Source organism: Amblyomma mixtum, chromosome 5 (assembly GCF_055824585.1).
Source record: "Amblyomma mixtum isolate Tamu chromosome 5, ASM5582458v1, whole genome shotgun sequence".
Lineage (NCBI taxonomy): Eukaryota > Metazoa > Arthropoda > Arachnida > Ixodida > Ixodidae > Amblyomma > Amblyomma mixtum.
This window is the reverse complement of record NC_143016.1, coordinates 128,583,332-128,596,437: the sequence shown is the minus strand read 5'-3', so window position 1 is coordinate 128,596,437 and position 13,106 is coordinate 128,583,332. Positions and strand designations below refer to the sequence as shown.

General features: G+C 43.2%; 1 protein-coding gene across 1 annotated transcript in view; it reads left to right on the top strand.

The window, feature by feature from the left end:
* The window catches only part of Uggt (UDP-glucose-glycoprotein glucosyltransferase), a 159,105-nt gene that overhangs the window by 133,483 nt on the left and 12,516 nt on the right, over positions 1-13,106 (top strand). The window contains exons 30-38 of the mRNA XM_089546007.1: positions 1,617-1,723; positions 3,111-3,196; positions 3,590-3,674; positions 4,198-4,283; positions 6,167-6,226; positions 8,167-8,268; positions 9,471-9,555; positions 11,066-11,175; positions 12,522-12,594. Coding sequence (XP_089402133.1) covers positions 1,617-1,723; positions 3,111-3,196; positions 3,590-3,674; positions 4,198-4,283; positions 6,167-6,226; positions 8,167-8,268; positions 9,471-9,555; positions 11,066-11,175; positions 12,522-12,594 — 794 coding nt within the window. The remainder of the gene's footprint in view (positions 1-1,616; positions 1,724-3,110; positions 3,197-3,589; positions 3,675-4,197; positions 4,284-6,166; positions 6,227-8,166; positions 8,269-9,470; positions 9,556-11,065; positions 11,176-12,521; positions 12,595-13,106) is intronic.

Genomic DNA, 13,106 nt, shown 5'->3' with positions numbered 1-13,106 from the left:
GTGCTCTTGCTGCAGTGTAGTGCAGTTACTCCTATGGTTTAAGTTATTGGTTGTACTACTGGCACCGTTCTGTTATACTGTAATTTTTTGTATTTTATCTCTAATTTCTTATTAGAAAGCAGGCAGTATTTTTATGTGTTATAACTTTTTATTACCAAACCGGTAAAAATTGTTCTTAACTCACTTTAGGTGCTCTCTTAAAATTTTGAAGCATGGTTTTAAATAAAGCCTCAGTGCAGTATGTAATGGTATCGTGTGTTAGGAAAATAAATGGTTTTGGAAATGCCTACTGTCATTCAGCCTTTTTAGTACCAGAAGTACTATTCGAACTATTCGCTTCGAAATTGTTCGAAGAAATTGCTATTCGCTTAGAATTCGCTTCGAATCAAAAAACCACTATTCGCACACCCCTAGTTTAATAGTTATGCAAGCCTCAAGAATACAGAGGGGTTTTTAGACTACTCTGCCTTGCTTTAGTTTGCTTATTTCCTGCCGGTTCAGAGGCCTGTAATGGTGCCTTACATTTACAAAGTCACTCACGACCTGAAGAAAGTGGCAAACTGGTTTAATGTACCGATGGTTTTCTCTGACCCCCGCAAGCTCCATCGCATAACTTGCGAAAGCCAAAAGGTCGGCTGTCAAAAGAGACATGGGCAGCGTTTCGTAGAGTGCGCCACTAACGTCGTGTATGAAATTTCGCTGTCCTGCAGAAAATCCTATATTGGACAGATGGGAAGTTGCGTGAATGACTTAGGGAACATGCAAAAGATACTGAAAATAATGAGGGTGAAAGTCTTGTTAAACACTGTAGGGCTTGCACCAATTGTGCACTACGGTTCTGTGATGTGAGAATTCTGGGTAGAGGCAGACAGCAGACGGCCTGTGAGACTCTGGAAGCCTTTGACATGAAATAAGGGGGTTCGAGCTATGTTAGTGACACTTTACCTTTTCTTTATGGGGCTGAGCAGAAATTTCATTAGCGCTTACTCTGATAAGATTGGTGCTGGTTTTCTTGGTGCCTTGTTCGCGTGCGCTTCAGCAGGGAAGGCTATATGTGTTGACTGCTTTCCCCTGATTACAGTTGTAGTAAGCACCCTGTTTCTTATGTGTGTCTTCGTTGCGCTGAAAATCCTGGTACTGTGTCTTTGCTTTAAACCTGCCTTTAAAGCACAGGCATTAGTCTCTTATTGTATTAGGCAAGGGTACTTATCATATTAATCTAGCAGCTGCTATGGGATGAACATTGGAAAAAGTGGTGATACTGACATTTGTTTGGAAACAGTTTGGTGATACTGATGTTCATTGGCAGTTTTAAGCACTTAGCGTCACGAGCAGGAAGTGCAGTTATTCCCTTCAAAAACAAAACTGCACAGGCTGTGGTGGCTAGTGTAAGCATAAGGGTATAACTGAAACTGTTAGTCTATTGGCTTCCGGCAACTGTGTGCCACTCATTTGCTGCTTCTGTCTGGGAGATTTTTATGTAGTTTGGCACTGGAAAGGAATGCCTGGAACTGTAACCAGTACGGATGACATACATGCACAGGTGTACCCCCGTATAGTCAACTTGTTCTTTAATGGCAGCTGTCTTACCTGTGTTGTTGTTGTGTCCGCACCAGGACACTGCTTTGAACAGTCCAGCGGTAACCCCCCACGAGGCCTGCAGTTTATCCTGGGCACACAGAGCAACCCCGCCGTGGTGGACACCATTGTCATGGCAAACCTGGTGAGTTGGTGCCCATTGCCCTCTGCCCCTTGCTGGGCACATCCACCAAACATTCTGATTTTTAGCAACCCGCCGCGGTGACTCAGTGGTTACGGCGCTCGGCTGCTGGCCCGAAAGACGCGGGTTCGATCCCGGCCGCGGCGGCCGAATTTCGATGGAGGCGAAATTCTAGAGGCCCGTGTACTGTGCAATGTCAGTGCACATTAAAGAACCCCAGGGGGTGGAAATTTCCAGAGCCCTTCACTACGGCGTCTCTCATAGCCTGAGTTGCTCTGGGACGTTAAACCCCAATAAACCAACCAACCAGTCTGATTTTTAGCGGCCTGCGGAGACTAATGCAGAGATGCCAGAGAAAGTGGGTCATACTCTGTAGCAAAACTAAACATGAATGAGCCTTCAGGCTTACCGTGCACAGTCTTATCATGCTGTTCTTAAAACCTTTTCCACCTTATTGTTTCCGGCTGTTTTGTGGTGTCGAACTTTATATAAGTGCCACTAAGCTAAACACCCATGTCCTTGCATTAACTTTAATATTTCATGTCCCTTCTCTTGCCACTCGTGTTTCTTTCTTTTTGTGTTACGGATGAGAATGAGAAAAGAAGCGACTAAGGAAAATGGCTAGGTGACGGTGCTCTATGTTAAATACAAGAGAAAAGGGAGGAAACAGGCAATCAGTTGTCTGTACGCACAAAAAACTGAGTGGCGAAAGAGTAGGCACGCTATTGGCCTTCGTCGCCATCATTGTGATCACACCATGATTACTTTGGGAAACGGGAAAATCAGGATATATTGTGTGGTAAAGGTTGACTTCAGATGATTTGAACACAGTTGTTCTCACAAAGTTTCCTAACTGTAAGCTGCCACAGAGATGTTGCAGAATGAAAAAACTGGAAGCCTTCTATGGCATTCCTAGCCTTTTCGAGCTTGCCCCTGGCTCACTCTGCCCAGTGTCAGCTGCAGGCTTGGACAGGGTACAACACACTGTATCAGTTCAGCTTGTTTATTATTACCATAAAGAACCAATTCACTTGAGTCATAAGCACTAGTCATAGGTAAAACGTGTAATAGGAGGTGAGAAAAATAAAATATTTGTCTACAATACCAAGTGCCTCAAAACTGGTTCACTTTACCACTTTTAAGTCATAAGCTAAGCTGACCACAACATCATGGAGCTGAAAGACAGCAGAGCCTTTTAGTTAGCAGTGCACACTTAAGCATCAAATGTGCTTTATGCTTTATTAATTTAAGGTACTCTAGTGTAGTCTCATTGGATGATTTCAGAATTTGACTCATAAGTTGTGTGCCACCCTTTACCACGTTTCTTTCAAGTGTGTGCAGCAGCGTGTTAAAGACTGACTGCTTATCTCAACTCCGTGCCGCTACCCAGGGCTACTTCCAGCTGAAGGCTAACCCTGGCACTTGGACTCTGCGCCTGAGACCAGGGCGCTCCAGTGAGCTGTACGACATCTCGAGGTCAGCATTTGGTTCTCATTAACTTGCTTTTATTTTATTTCCACTCAATTCTTTTTGTGGCTTCTTCTCTACTTCATGTCACAGTCAACCAAAGTTAGCAGTGGGTAAATCTTGAGAGTAGGTGGGAAAGCCGGCAGTGTCAGGTTGAGCAAGTAATATTTTTAATCTTGGCTTATGCATTCTGTTGTGGCCTCTGGACTAGAACAGGTGCTTTTTGAGGCGATTTAGTGGTAATGATGTTCCTGCAATCTTCAACATTCTGATGTTGGGTCACTGTACAAAGCAAGTAGCTAACAAACATTTGTGCTTTATCTGTGCTAGCCTTAGAGCAGATAGCTCCGGTTGTCCTGTCCTGACATTTGGTTTAAATTGTCTGCACTTCTTTCCTTGCAGCCACGAGAACACAGATTCCCCGCAAGATTCTAGCGATGTTCTAGTTGTGATCAACAGCTTCAGAAGTCATGTTCTCAAAGTGAAAGTGAGTGGCGTGATGCTATCATAGTATCATATCAAGTGATCACATCACCTTTGGAAAAATCGGTGATCACAAATTTGGTTGTGGGCATTTTATCCACCTCCACTTCTAGCAGTTTGCTCTCTTGTGGTGCAGTATTGGCCATGCCTTGTGTATGCCAATGAAAGTGATGTGCAAACTGTTGCGACAACCTCGATCCTGTTGATACAAGTGCAGTATAGCACCTTCTATGTTTTAACCTTGGTTGACATTGCTTTGTCTGCACAATATATTCAATGAATGTACAGGCTTCTGTTATGAATGTAATAAGTCATTCTCTTCTTTCTTAGTTAACTTGCATGTCATGCTAGCTACATGTATGGTACTTATCGTTGGTTTCCTTCTATGCCCTGTGCAGGGATAATTAATCAGTCGAGCTGGCTCATTAAGTTGAGCTTCGCTGAAATCTTTTTTTTTTTTTAATTAAGCTATAGAAGAAAAAAAACGAACACATTTAAGAGAGCACATGTCATGCCTACCTCATCAGGTTAGCAAGAAGCCCGGCAAGCAGAATGAAGACTTGCTTTCCGATGGAAGTGATGATGAAAATGACCTGTGGAGCTCATTATCGCAGTGAGTTTTCTGTTTTTCCCTCATTTTAACGTATTGGGAATGCTCTAGCCGTAGTGAAAAATATGCTTCATTCAGCGTTCCGTGCAGACTGACCCCAACCGAATGCCTCCTCAATGTTTGCCTGCTGAGAAGAGTAATTTTTTTGTGTTATAAATTTATTTTGACTCCATTATTAACTGAACATGCTGCATTTTGTGCAATTCAGGGGAGGGTTTGTTTGTGCCACATGACTTAGCACAGCAGTAGTGCTGCATTGTATATTGAGTGCAAAGCAAAAATTCACTGTACTTCCTGCCATGTGTTCAGTTGTGGTGTATGTATAAGCCGCACACAAGAAAAATGTCTGTTCAGCAGTGTTCACTGTCCTTCTGTGTATTAAGTGCTCTTGTAGGTGGACGTAGGCACAGATCTAAGCAAATGTATCATGTGCAAGGGCTGCCAGATAGTACATCGCAACAGTAGCGCCACATTTATAACTCTACTTAGGCCTTTTATATAGTGAGTTGGCTTTAACCCTTGGGAGTTTCATTCTGAAATGAACACATTCACTGAAAGTGGTTAAGTTCAGGAAATTTGCAGCTAAATGGTTTGTGCATACTTTTGTTGGCACAGGCACTCCCTCGTAGTTCAGTTGTGTGCGCTATCGTTTTAACCTAGCTCTTTCGCATTCTTCATGTCATTATGTAAGTTAACTTTGCTCTTCCTAGACAACCTGCAAGCTTTTTGTTAGCTCCAGCGGCGTACAGATCTGGCCAATTCTGTACAGAATGCAAAAGCAGTGCGTTTTGGCGACATTCTGTGGCTTTGGGCTTGAACCTTCCAAGTAGAACCTCGATCATACGAACCTCCTGGGGTCATGAAAAATATTCTTATCAACCAAAATTTGTTTCATCCAGAACGAACAAATGCAGAGTTTACTCAGGTCTGCTTTCGGCTCGTGGGGTTTGTTTACAGCTGTGCACCACTGCTGACTCGAGATGTCGGCACTGTGCTTGTCACATGTCACCGCTCACTACTGGCAGTGCACATCGTGTGACTGATGATCTCGACGTTAGCGATGTATGGGTAGCAAGAACCTGGTGCTCGAAGGTCCGGTCACAGCTCGTGCATTCATATCTTTCGCAGTGGGGTAGGTGGTACATTCGAATTTCTGCCTATTTCGCACATTGCACCTGGCCAGGGCATTTTACGCATTGACATCATCCCGAAATTCGAATCAACTGGATCGTATCATCGAGATTCTACTGTATTGGCATGTACTGCACCATGAACAGCAGCTGTGTTTTAGTACTAGTATGTACTTGAAACCCTGCAGGTACTCTTGTTTTGTTGCTGATTCTTCAACATGCCTTTACCGCACACCAGTCAGAAGTAGCACAGCTGGTACATTTGGATAGAAGAGGTTGCTGTCTTCATTGCAATTTATTTTCTGGTTAGAAAGTTTGAGGAAGGGGCATTGCCTTTATACGTCTTACCTATGTGGCTGTGCCTTGTGCTAATCTTCTTTCTTTGGGCACCTGATTCCGTGCAGTTTGGCAAAGACTCACGTAGTGGAGATTCACTCATAATTTTGCCTTCTCATGTGCATATTCTCTCTACACACTGCAGGTGCCTAGTTAAACGTGCAGTGCAATTTTGCCACAGTTCGGCAGCAAGCTTTCACTGCTCTGAGGCTCCCATCCCTTGCCTCAGCGGCACATTTTGTAAGATGAGGCCATCATGGCGGCTCCAAATTTCTGTCTAGGGCAGATCATAGTAAGCCAGATTTGGTAGTTGGTGCCCGTGAGCTGTAATGGCTTGCTGCCAGGTGGGTGAGCTTGTCTCGGAGCTTGCCTTGGGGGTGCACCAAAGCGTTCCCTCCCTTCTTTTTCTCTCGCAAACAGAGTACCTATTATTGGCGGCATATTAACGGAATGGAGGCAGATAGGGAGATCGATCTACAGGTCAGCTGGCTTTCTGCTTTGTGTGGCAAAGAAATTTGCGCACCCACCCACCCTTCCCCTTTCCCTCTTTCTGTTTCGTTTTGCTTGTGCCAGACGACAAGGGTGTCTGAGCTTGTCCTTCGCTGATGGTGGTCCTGACTTTGTTGTTGGTGTTGAGCACTCCACTTGCTAGGACTGGTGTCGCCCCAGGCCGGACCTTGTGTGTTTGTGCGTCGAGTGTGAGCAGATGTGCCATTGTCAGTGGAGATACCGCTGCTAGTATATTTGTAAGTGTGCCATTTAGATCCCATTGTCGTCCTTGGCGCAACATTAATTTCTTACAATTGGGTGGACTTCATATTGGCGTCAAGGGTTGTCGGGCCAAGTTCTGACATTATGCACCATGAATTGAATTATTTACCTTAAATACTTGCGTGCATTTTCTTTTTCTCAATGCATGTGTTTATTAGCAACATTGATGGCCATTACAGAACACCTTTAATGTACTACTATAAAGGTGCATATGTAAAACGCTGAGTTAATTATTGGTTCGCATCAAGGTGCAAGAAGTTAGCTGAAGTATAATATGATGCTGACACCAAAAAAAGAGTTAAAATCACTGGTCATTTTGGTTTTTCGGTTCCATTTAAAAAGCAGCATTGTATGTAGCAGTGCATAGACTTGCCTTTGTACAGCTTTGCGTTTTGCAATTCCAACTCTTTTTGCTGACATTATTATGCTAATTCAAGAAGTTTTGTAGTTTTTGTTCTTTTGACATAATATCAGTGCTAATTAAGGTTTACTGTATTGCACAGTGCTTCTTGTTTAGGTGTGTAGCATACGATGAGTTGAATGGAAATCCTTTATTAGGTAAGAAAGGTGCATGGCCATGGGAGGGGGTGGCGAGGAGCAAGCAGGGTCTTCAGTGATTCATGTCATCATTGATGTGAAAGCAAACAAGGAAAAAAAACAAAACTTTGCCGATGTTCTGTGGGCATATTTACTCCTTTCTCGATATTTACTCCTTTCTCGATCTGAAACAGGAAGTTCCACATCATTGTGAAAAGTGCAGGCCACCTGATGATGGTAGAAATAATTGGTGCTTAGATTTTTCACTCACTGCTAAATTAATTTAACGCAGAGTGCTCTAGGAAGTTCCCCTTCATGGTCAGCGTAGAAAACGGAGAATTTTGTCGTCGCAGTTGGTCCTCTGCCACATAAACACACCTTGCATTTCATTTTTCGGCTGCTTATTTCCAGCACGCACTCATTGAGGAACGCATTCTGTTGGTACCGCAGGCAATCCTTTATTGCCTCTTGTGTGATGTGCAGTTGTTATGCTGCTTGGTACTCTGTGTACTCTCTACTAATGTAAATGCTGATGCTGAATTTCATTGCACATAACCCACTACAAATTCTCTTGCTTTCACATTTCCAGAGAGCTTTTCGGTGATAGGTGAGCTGCCTTCATTCCTGGCTTAACTCAACGAGCGAGCAGAATGCCACTAACTTTTTCCTCATTTCTGTGTTGAATGCCGTTTTGCGCTGTGCGGGGAACCTTTCTGCCTATTTTTCTCCGTCTCCTCACTCACGCACTAGGATTCGAGCACTCTGTCGCAACCTTCCGGCTGTCCCTGCATGCACTGTTGGCTCTCCACCCAAAGTCAGGACCACCTCATGATGGCGTTTGTTTTTGTGTGCTGTGTCGTGTCAATTGCTCCTGGGAACCCCTGAGAGCTTTCTTGCTTTCCTTTCACGTGCATGCTTGGAAATGCTTTCCTCTTTCTTCACTTTTTTTTTTTTCCTCTGATGTTTTTCACTTAGCTTGTTAGCTGCATGCTTTTTGTTTTGTCTGGCATTTTTTTTCTCTCTGTCTGTTTTTCTGTCAAGGAAGCCATTTCTTGAGCTGCTGGTCGCCTGACTTGAACTTTTTTTTTTCTGCCCTCATTTGCGCGCATCAGCACTATCGTGGGTGAACCCACGAAAAAAGATGAGGAGGAGCAAGACGATGTCATCAACATATTTTCGCTTGCTTCGGGACACCTCTACGAGCGGCTCTTGAGGTGAGGGTGCACGCCATTGTTGTATCGAATTTTGTTGTGCCACTCGTTACCACCCTCTTGTTTCTTGTAAAGCCCGTTGAAGACTGCCAGTGTTTTAGACTGCAATGGTGAAATTTATCACTCTTTGTAGAAAGGCATGTGCACTTTGTGGAAAAGCTGTATGTTTTGTGCACCAATTGCAACAAATGTGTCATAGTTGTAGTTTGATCAGGTCATTTCACGGCATTATGTTTCCACAGGGAGTTTCATAATTTCAAATCTAGGTGCAGCTAGTTTTAATGGGATTGCTTGCAGGCATGTCCTAGTATTTTTGTTTTTTTTCAGGTGTTTTTGAGAAACTGCATGAAAGCAGCTTTTATCGAACTTCTTACTCGTTTGTGCACACATTCTAAAGAACTTGTTTTAATTTGGTAAGGGTCACGAAAGACATGTACTATTAACTTTACCCATCCAGTGGGGCCTGTGCATTTGCATGCGAGTACAAAACATTTTTTAGCTGAATTAATGCTGACTGGAATTACTAACCTACCCGCCCTCGTGGCGCAGTGGCTTGGCGTTAGGCCACTGATCCCAAGGTCATGGGTTCAAACCTGGCAGCAACGGCCCCGTTTCGATGGAGGTGAAATACAGAAATTCCTCTGTGCTCTGTGATGTCAGTGCACAGTAAAGAATGCCATGTGGTCTAAATTAATCCAGATCCCTCCACTACACTGTCGCTCATAATCCATTTATCGAAGCCAGGATGATAAGTCCCATTGATTATGAATGTAGCTTACTGACCTGTATAATAATAATACAAGAATGCATGGCAAGTTAGGCTAGTAAGCTAAGTAGGCAAGTAAGTTTAGGTGTCTAGAAGTCACTTCCTCCTTCTGTTTGTGTGTTAATGGTGCAGGTGCTTGCTTAATATACACCTATTATGAGTTTAGCTGGAGTTTGGTGCTAGCATATCGGCTTCTTAGCTTTCATTTTATGTGCTACTGTAACTGTTTTACTTCTCCTCTCATTGAATTTCTGCAGTGGGAGCTTTTTCTGCTGTTGTACCATTTCGCATAGTTAAACAAGGCTTTTCTCACTTGTATTGCCTTGATTTTGTTTCGTATCCTTGGACAGAAACTTGCACAATATCATTTATTGAAGTGCAGCTTCATTCATGTGGTCACATGCAGTCAACATAATGTGGTTTCTTTTCTTTTTGGCAGGATTATGATGCTGAGCGTTTTGAAGAACACAAAAACGCCGGTCAAATTTTGGTTTCTGAAGAATTATCTGTCCCCCACGTTCAAGGTGATTGTGCCTGCTCTTTTGTTGTTCGTGTTATAGTGCAGGGACTCTTTCAAAAGTGCCGACGCAAAATTTGCGAGTTTGGTTTGTTACTGCTTCAGTCAGTAGCTGCTGACTTGGCAATGAGACCAATTGTCCCAACCCTTTTGTCAGGTAATTATAGTGCTGTTTATTTTTACCTGTTTCAGTTTTGATGGTAATACAGCACCAGGTATAACTGTGTTGTCAGCAGGTGCCTTGCCAAATGCAGCCATTGATGGCATGGGCTTGTAAGCATCTAATGCAATCATCATCATCATCATCATCATTTGTTTTACTCTCCATGGCCCCAATAGGGAAGGGGGGGGGGGGGGGTGCAAAATAAATGCATACAAGGAGGATCAATACAGTGATTAATACATGCCATGAATATGTGCCAAGAGAAAACCAGTTTATTCACCGGGGCATCTGTCAAGCCACTGGGAGCATGTCAGTGTTTGATGTCTGCACTCCTCACTGTATCATGAGCTTTCAGACTTAGTACTGTGTCAAGTGATCTCATTTCATCGCATGTACAGTCTTTGTCAAAAGTAACCAGGCTGCATTGCTTGCTTCTCATTCGTATTGTAGACCCCTCACGTCTTCTCTAAAGATCAAAAACTTCTTTGAAGGTGAGGGAAGGGGTTCTCTTTACCAAACAGAGATTTAGAGCTTAAGGGCTGGCATAATAGCTTTACTATACGACTGGGAAGCAAACCGTGCAGCCTGGTTACTTTTGACAAAGACTGTACATTCCATTGCAACGCGCTGGACCTTTGAGCCCATTGCCCCTGTAGTAGGCATCAAAATTAACTTAAAACACCTTGTCCAATCTGTGCTCGGTGCACATACTTGAACGCTTTTAGGAAGGTATCTGTGTGTGCAGCGAAGTGTAACTACACAGATAACTTAAAATGTTGTCTCAGTAAGGTTGATAAAGATGCTCTGTTGGAGCTTCAGATTCAGCATGATAGGTTTTATGAAGCTGTGGCTGCTAATTAGACAGGCTTAGCAGTTGTGCTTCAGATACACACACATCCTGACATGCTAGAGGCCCGTGTGCTGTGCGATGTCAGTGCACGTTAAAGAACCCCAGGTGGTCGAAATTTCCGGAGCCCTCCACTACGGCGTCTCTCATAGCCTTAGTCGCTTTGGGACGTTAAACCCCATAAACCAAACCAAACCAACCAACTTATTTGAATCTCCATGCACTTTAGTTCTGCACTGCATTGGATAAGAATATCGCAAGGCACAAGAAGTGCTAGCAAGGTGCATGCATGTTTGTTTAACGCAGCATTTACTTTATGCATGCTTGCTCAGCAGTGAAGTACAGTTCTTTTTATGTTAATCATTATCTGCATTGAATATGGCACAAAAATGACATTAAAATGTGAGTACTACAGTTGTGCCTGTTGATAGTGAAGCATATGCAAGGCCCCCGACTGTTGTCTCATCGCAGTGTGCCTACTAGTAATTTGATTGCTGCCCACCGCAGGATGTGCTCCCTCATATGGCCAAGGAGTACGGCTTCCAGTATGAGCTGGTGCAATACAAGTGGCCCAGGTGGCTCAACCAGCAGACCGAGAAGCAGCGAATCATTTGGGGGTGAGCTCGGGCTGCTTCCCTGCAGCCTGCAGATCGGTACTCGTGTGATGCCAGTTTTCAGATTGTGAACTCATGCATGCGGTTGTGCATTGTGAATTCAGGTTCAGTTCAGATGAATTCGTGTATTCGAAATGCATTGCAGCCATCGATGCAGTTCCATTGCTACAGCAATGCAAGCAAACGGCGTGAAAACAAAAATATGGCACAAAACACCTCTGATCCTAGCTGTGTGACAGCTCATGGATATAACTTTTTTTTTATTGTTTCCTTGTCCTTGTCTTTGTGTTGCTTCAAAAGGTCAGCTTTTAGGTTTTAACAGGCAACAGTTGTGGTGGGTAAAAGTGGTCACTAAATGCTGTCACATGCGTCCAGTGGTTCTGCCCTGCCTGTCCGCAGAGAACCTTGCCAGCTGCACACTTTGTGTCATAGTTTTTAAAAATGATTGTGGTACTTGCGCCTTTTTGTATTGTTTGCTAGCACATTCAGCAAGGTTATGTGTGTTAATACTCAAGTCAGCCACTCGGCCAAAGGATAGACTCAATTCTGCGTTTCACTCTGTTCCTGATCCGCGAGCATGGAGGGGGTACGCTGAGACCAGTGGTGGCAGCTTGCAGTTGTCACATGTTTGCTCACGTTTGCTTGCATGTTTGCTCGCATGTTTGCTCTCATGTTTGCTCTCATGTTTGCTCACGTGTTTTGCCGAGTGCAGCCAGGCCAGTGAGGTGAATAGTGGCATGCAGATGCAATGCCTTGCACTGCTGCCCATGTGCATTTACAAGGAATCAATTCTGTGAGGAAGAAGGAAGTGCATCAAAATAACAGAGAACAATTGCGTAAATTTGAACTGTTGTGTGTGTTGTTTCAGTATGTGTTCAGTAAATAGGCGGATTCTGAAAGTTTTAGAATATTGAGAAATGTCTATATTTCACTCAGCAAAGGTATGACGTAAATTCAATAGAATAGCAAACACTATTCACTAGCTATTCGAAATTTTCATTGGTCACGTGCCAATAAAAGTTTAAGTGAAAGTTTAGACAGGCACTTCAAGCTTCGTAAATACTGCATGGCAGTAAATTTTGTAATTGTTTTTTTTTTCTCCAGTTTCTTTTGTCACTAAATCTCTAGTGTGACTCACCACCAGTTAGTCTATTTTCTTTTGCAAGTTACATACTTTTTTTTATTTATTGGTACAGCTTCGATAACTGCAAGCTTTTCCTGCTGTCACAAGGTTGTCGGTAATATACATGCGGTAGTGTTCTTGTGATGAGATTTGTCAAATTGGCCAGTGCTCATGATCATTCATGGTGTCTTTTAGTTTTATGCACTTTTCTGTGCTCCCTTTTCAGGTATAAAATACTGTTCCTAGATGTACTGTTCCCCTTGGATGTGAAGAAAATAATCTTCGTCGACGCTGACCAGGTGAGGTATCTGGAATACCTTGTAAACCAATCGTAATGAAGCTGAACATGTATATTGGGGCACAGGGAGCATTTGTCATGCATGTAGTCACTTGCAGTTACACTGAAGGCAGGGGGCATCGGAACTTAAGAACAGTGTGCTTGTCGTGAGGCCAGAGCTAAGATACGCAGCTGGCCTCATTCTGAGCTTTTCTGTACTGTTGCATGCTTGCCTGAAAAAATTAATAAATAAATAAAATAGTGTAAACTTTTGCTATAATGTCTGGGGCCAGGCTTCTGCTGTCAGTTGTCAGTGCATATTGTTCTTTTTTTTTTTGTATTCTGTCAGTCTCCTTGTAAGTGCATAAAATTGGAAGTTTAAAATTTTCTACCCATAAGGAAGAAAAAAATAACTGTTGCCTGGCTAAGCATGGGTAGTGTGGCTTTGTGAGGCTTTCAGATCAGCCAAGTAAAATGTATTTTGACCTTAATAACCTAGGGAACATCTCAAAGCATTATGAAGACAGTTTGTTC